At 57.2% G+C, this 6,267-nt stretch overlaps 1 protein-coding gene across 1 annotated transcript; it reads right to left on the bottom strand.

The window, feature by feature from the left end:
* Window positions 1–4,214: 4,214 nt before the first annotated feature.
* Window positions 4,215–5,776, bottom strand: HES1 (hes family bHLH transcription factor 1). Its single transcript, XM_065411058.1, has 4 exons — window positions 5,672–5,776; window positions 5,451–5,546; window positions 5,255–5,342; window positions 4,215–4,726 (listed from the first exon to the last, which is right to left on the bottom strand). Exons 1-4 carry the CDS (start codon window positions 5,774–5,776, stop codon window positions 4,215–4,217), a joined length of 801 nt encoding a protein of 266 aa, XP_065267130.1.
* Between the last annotated feature and the right edge of the window lie 491 nt (window positions 5,777–6,267).

Here is a 6,267-nt window from a genome sequence, read left to right as displayed (position 1 = left end):
TCCCCGGGTGGCGAGCGTGCGTGGTGTGGTCAGGCTGCTGAGAGGCAGGTGCCCTGGGGGGATGAGTACTGCAGGGAGAGCCCCCTGCATTGGGCACCCTTCCCTCGCGGTGCTGCTGCGGGCAAAGGCCCACCAACTGGGCCAGCCCCTGTGGACATGGGCCCCTGAGGGGCGGTACGGGTGCATGGGGGAGCAGCACCCCTGGGCCCCTGCACACTGTGCTCTCCTCAGCATCCCAGCCAGGGGGCGGCCCGGGACTCCTACACATGCAGCTGAGAAGCAAACTTTGGTCCCCGTTTGCAGCTGCTGCCTACAAACATCATAATCCTAATCACCAGCTCGGCGGGGAAGGGCCCCTCCCCAGCCTCCGCCTGGGGCTTATCCTCACGCCACGAGCCCCTCAGGCTGCTGGCTGGACTGAGGCCTGTCCTATGAGCCGGCTGAGTTTACTGCAGGAGCTGGCTCCGGCTGCCCGATCCCCCGGAGTGTCTGTGATACCTGTGGAACTCCCAGATGGGTCTGGCAGCTGCTGTCCCACGCTGGCCAGGATCGCCTCTCGGCGAAGCACTAATGGGGACCCTTGCCTGGGTTCCTGTGGCCCATGTGGAGTCACAGACCAGGGAAGTGAAATCCAGGTGAATGATTAGCACAGGGGGAATCCAGCCACCTGGGGCAGGTGGGTGTTATCACGGGGGCCTTGTTGAGCTCAGTGGCCAGGAGAGGAAACAGCTTCAAAACAGGGTGTGATTCTGGGCGCCCACCTTGAGCCCTGATTTTCCTGGTCACTCCGCGTCTCAGATGATGGTGTGGGTGCTCGGCACCTGTGGAAATCACATCAAGGTGCCTAAGAACAGTCACCCCGAACGACCCGCCACTCTTCAAACTTTGGGCTTTAATCCATAACGGGGCAGGATGAACTTAGGGGCAGCACGCAGAAATAGACTGACCCCTGCCTGCAAACTAAAGGCTGATTCTAAAGGCACTTCTGCATGGGATTAGGGCCGTCCAGTGCAGCGGTCCTGGCGTATTAGTACGGATTACTCACTAGAGTAACAGTCTGTGGGACCAGACCCTCAGTTTGCTGGGCCAACTTCAACCCTAGTGTAACTCAGCTGACATCAGTAGAGTTCGCTGGGCATGAATTTGGCCCATCAGATAGGTTTTAGGGGCCTGATCTTGCAAACCCAAAATAGACCTTGCTCAGGTTACCAGTCCCTGGGACAGCTCTGGCAAGGGAGGGTTTCCAAGATCTGGCCCAACTTCTCTTTATGTTTGAATATTTAAACACCGTCCTGGTTGAGTTTTGCCTGGTCTTTAACTTCAGGACGAGGTGTGCTACATGATCGCCCATATCCCATCACAGTCTTTTTAAAAACATTTTTCAAATTGCTCTTGTCATTTAACTAAATCTTTCCGCAGAGGAGAAGGGAACGGCTCAGTTGAAGAGAACAGAACTATTCATGACAATCCATCATTGGATTTGCATTAATTCAATTCCAGTCCAGCCGGTGCCACAGCTGGTGCGCCGTGGTTCCCAGATAAGGGATGGGGTGAGGAACGTGTGTATCTGTGAACAGTTTATAAAAGTTAAAATGAACTGGATTCCTTTCTCGTTTACATCCGTGTAAATCAGGCAGCATCCCACTGAAGTCAGTGGAGTTACCCCACTGTTAGTGAGAACAGAATTAATCCAATGTGTTTAAACATCTGTCTTTGGAAACCAAATACTGATGTCTTAAGAGCCAGACACAGAACTGTTTGTAGCCTTGTCAGTTACACAAACAAGCTGTTCCTTTCTGGTGCTCTTTGTTACTAAATACCTGTGATTCCAACACAGTTGTTAAGTGATTTTTTTTTTCTCGTGGTTTAAACAAGAAGGTAGAGCCAGCTAAAACTGAGCAAGGCAGCAGATAACATGCCTTCAATATACACGCTACAATAATTGCTAGCAAGGATAAATAGGTAATGTGCATTAAAAAGAGCCGAATATCTATTTTTACTCTTCCCTATAAAGTATTTTTTAAACTGAAACTTAAGGGCTAAATTCTGTCCCAGTTTTCTACCAATGAAACCCCATTTGCTGTCCGTGAGGTGGCAAGGGATGTAAATGGGGGTAGAATTTCTATTTGAAAATGTTAACTCATCCAGGACGGAAGCCTACAACAGGGGCCTGCATGTCCCCTCGGCGCTGCGCACTGACGAACTACCCTGGACATCAGGGAGCTCTGTGGTATAGAACTGGGGTACGTGAAGGCCTGGAGTTGTGCCTGATGGGGAATGCAGAACTGACCCATCCCTCTAGTACCCCTCCATCTCTTTCCATGGTGCACTTGAGGAAGTGACTAGCAGCCAGATGAGGAAATGGGGCAACAGCCCAGATCCCAGAGGAGAGGAGCATTGTGTTTGTATTGTACAAATTTGGCACTTAACTGCTTCAGTGAAGTGTGCACAGGAAAAATGTGTAGACAGCCAGACAGGTTATTAGTATTGCAGAGAGACAAGGTGGGGGAGGGAATATCTTTTATTGGACCAACTTCTGTTGGTGGAAGTGAGAAGCTTTCCAGCTCCACAGAGCTCTTCCTGAGGCTTTCCTGGGGCACCTCTCCCTACTAGACAGAAGGGGAAACGACTGCACTTAGATCTTGTGTGTTCGTGGGGATGTTGAGTTGCGGTGCCGGAGAACAGCTCAAGGAGTCTAAGGGCTTTGTCTGCATAGTCCTTGGAAAGGAGACAGAAAAGCAGTGCCTGCATCTTTGTTAGGAAGCCCTGCAGAGATTGACCCTGTGCACCGGTCCTCCCCCCTTCCCCGGCAGCAGCTCCAAGGAGCTCTCTCTGAGGGGGGAGCAGAGGCTGATGAGGGCATGTGTATGGAAAGGGGGGCTACAGGTATGATCTGTCTGGTCTCGCAGTCCTTCTGGCTTTCATTTCCCCAACACCTGGATGCAGTCAAGCACCTGGCCAATCCAGACAAAATCCGACGTGTCTTTGTGGTGGGATTTGGAAGGAATTCCCTGCAGATCCTGGCACGGTTTAAAGCTGTCCGCTTTGAGTTAGGACTTGTTAAGGAGGGTTATGTGAGCTGAAATCTGAGCCTGCCATTTGCCTCTATCTGGGGCTCACATCTTGCCGGGAAATGGGGCATGACCAAGTCAAAGGGGTCGCTTGCTGCTGGTATTTATAAGGGAAGATCATCTGCCCAGCCCCAGCGCTACTCCCCTAACCACATGTTTTCTGTATTAGGGCTCAGGCAAAGCAGAGCCTTATCAAAGCCACGTGCACTGTGTTAATCAGGGAGCTCAGCCTGACTTGGTTCTGGCTAGTTAGCCCTGGGGAAAGGACTGCACCTTTAAGCTCTCCCTAAAGGAGAGCATGGATCTCATTTAATTTAGTAGGTGCAGCTATGGCTTTCCAAGCTCCTGCTGCGTAACATCAGCGAACAGAACCGCTCCGCCAGCTTTTGGGGTGGGGGAAAGAGAGTGGGTGTTTTTGTAAACTTTTCTTACTGTTATGGATCTGATTCTGTAGCTTGATTTATTTCAGTGGAGAGCTACATCTGACTTACACCAGGTTAGGACCCCAAAGAAGCAGGCCTAATGCACTCCTGGCATCCGTGCTTGCAATTTCAACCTGGAATTTAGGCTTCATTGGCAGGATCAATCCATCGCTCCTCGGCTCTGTAATTTTGTAACAGAGCAACACTGAGCAGCACAACAACACAGCGCTTCCCAGGGGCGCTGCAAGGGGCATCTGATCAGATTCATTAAAAGGAACTAAACTGCTGCTAATGAAGTGAGATCTTTGTGCACAGGCTGCATCATCCTTCTGTCTGACCGGGCGGAGATAACAGCTACACAGCGCCTGCCTCAGCATTGTCTGCAGGGAAACCCCTGGGCTCACGCAGCAAGCAGGGGCTCCCAGACACGAGTCAGACAGTTTATTATTGTCAAATAACTTCCCCAAGGAAGTGAGGCATTTATTGTATTGTAAGAGCATTCAGACAGGATCTTTGGTGTCACATTAAAAAAGAGGGAGGGGGGCGCAAGGGAGCTCTCATGGAAAACACGAGTGGCCCACCCAGCGGAGGGGCTATAGTACAGAGGCACAATCCAATATGAACAGGTAATGATACAGCCAGGGTACGGGGGCCCCGCGCGCAGCCTGCCGCACGTGGGCCTGTCAGTCTGTCCTCTGGCCGGGACAGTCCAGAGTCCCGCTCACCAGGGCCGCCACACAGAGTCCGCTGTGAGCGAAGGCCCGCCGGTGGGGCCCCCAGAGCCCGGCCCGCCGCTGGGATACAATGGCACCACGGCCCCGCCAGGCGCGAAGGTGTTGGGGATGAGAAAGGCGAACTGGCCGTCCGAGGCAGGCACCAGCTGGAAGCCACCGTACACCTTGGTGGCCTCCCCCGCCAGGCTCCCCAACTTGCAAGGCATCCCGCTGAGCGGCACCACACCGCCGCCTGGGGGTGCTGCCCCCGCGGGGATCTGCACCAGCGGCTGCCCGAAGGAGGCGTGCGGAGCCCCGGGTGGGGGCAGTGGCGGTGGCTGTGCCGGGTAGTTCATGGCATTGATCTGGGTCATGCAGCTGGCCAGGTGACCTAGGAGACGGGTGCGCACCTCGGTGTTCACCCCCTCGCAGGTGGAGAGGAAGCGGGTCACCTCGTTCATGCACTCGCTGAAGCCGGCCCGGTACTTGCCCAGCACCGTGGGGTCCGTGCTGAGAGCAGCTGCGGGGCAGGAGGGAGAGACATAGGTCAGTGCCTGTGGGGCAAGCGGAGCAAGGCATGCCCTCTCCTTGGGCACATGTAGGCCCCCTCCCTGCTGCCCCCCTCCAACTGCAGCCCGGCTCCGTCCCCTCCCCAATATCTCACCCTATAACCTGCACCCCACCCTGTGCACACATGGGGTCCTATATCCCACCGCTGTCTCCTTCAGCCTGGTTTGCAGGACTCCCTCCCACCCCAGCCGCTGCCACCCATCGCCTGACCTTACACCTGCTTCAGACCTGGGGGTTCCTTGCTCAGCCCCCCACCCCCGTGCGGTACCGGGACTCGGGCAAGCCGCTGCCTCGGCGCCGATAAACGGATTCCCCCTCGCACCCCCCACTCTCCTCCCCTCCCTTCCCCTTCCCCCCGCAGCCCCCGGCCCTTCTCCCGCCTTTCGGGGGCCGTGCAGGCAGCGCCGAGCGTGGGAACGGCCCGCAGCCAGGGCAGGGGGGAGGCTGGAGCCATCGGAACGCGGACGGCGGCACTCACCCGTCATCTGGGCGCGCTGCAGGCTCCGGAGATGCTTCACGGTCATCTCCAGGATATCGGCCTTCTCCAGCTTGGAGTGCCGCGAGCTCTGCGGGGACGGGGAGAGAGACATGAGAGCTCCTGGCGAGCCTGGCGGGGGGGGGGGGGGGCTCGCGAGAGGGGACCCCCCCGCCCCGCGCGGCACAGCCCCACTCACGTCTTTCTTGAGCGCGTCCAGGATGAGGGTTTTCAGCTGGCTCAGGCTCTCGTTGATCCTCGCCCGCCGCCGCTTCTCCATGATGGGCTTGGAGGACTGCACGGAAAGCGGGGGAGGGAGCAGTGAGTGCCACGGCTGGGCCCCCCAGCGACCCCCGGGCCCAGCCCCGCAGCGACCCCCGGGCCCGGCCCTAGCCCCAGCCCCGGCGCGGCCGCCTTTACCTTGCGGTGCTCGGACGCGGTCTTGGGTTTGTCCGGCGTCGCGCTGACGCTGGCCGGGGTCGCCGCGACCGGGGAGGAGTTTTTCTCCATCATGTCAGCGGGCATCTTCCCGCAGCGCCGTGCACCGCCCCGGGCTGGACGCGACCCTGCCGCAGGCGCTCGGGCTGCAGCCCCGGGTCAGGCGAGGCGGCTGCCGGCGGAGCGAGTCCCCCGGTGTCCCTGGCCGCCGCTATTTATAGCCCGGGCTGCACGCGAACGGCTCGTGTGAAACTTCCCAAACTTTCTTTCCCACAGTAACTTTCAGCCAATGGGAGCCGGGGACACGCGGCCCCGCTCGTGGACGGCGCCCACCCATTGGTTGCCAGGCGCAGCGACCGGCGGCCAATGGCGCACGCCTGGGCCTGGGGCACCGGAGGCTACAGTGTCAATCAAAGGCGTTTAACCCTTTCTGTGCCCGGCTTCTGCTATTGTATGTCCTTGGGGGTCTGTGTCCCTTCTGCTGGGGTGGCAGAGAGTTTGGGGGCCCCTTCCTGTCCTGTGTCCGAGAAGGAGTTGCACGAATGCCCGGTTAATAAGCAAGTTAATTAGCAACCTGC

The sequence above is a fragment of the Emys orbicularis genome, chromosome 9 (assembly GCF_028017835.1).
Source record: "Emys orbicularis isolate rEmyOrb1 chromosome 9, rEmyOrb1.hap1, whole genome shotgun sequence".
NCBI classification, from domain to species: domain Eukaryota; kingdom Metazoa; phylum Chordata; order Testudines; family Emydidae; genus Emys; species Emys orbicularis.
This window is presented reverse-complemented; position numbering and strand designations above follow the sequence as displayed.

Excerpts from the sequence above, each read along its gene's own strand:
- HES1 (XM_065411058.1), bottom strand. The coding sequence starts at position 5,776 with ATGCCCGCTGACATGATGGAGAAAAACTCCTCCCCGGTCGCGGCGACC. Across the intron at positions 5,547-5,671 it reads CCGCGTCCGAGCACCGCAAG|TCCTCCAAGCCCATCATGGA; the intron begins GTAAAGGCGGCC and ends CTTTCCGTGCAG. Across the intron at positions 4,727-5,254 it reads GCAGCGCGCCCAGATGACGG|CTGCTCTCAGCACGGACCCC; the intron begins GTGAGTGCCGCC and ends CCTGCCCCGCAG.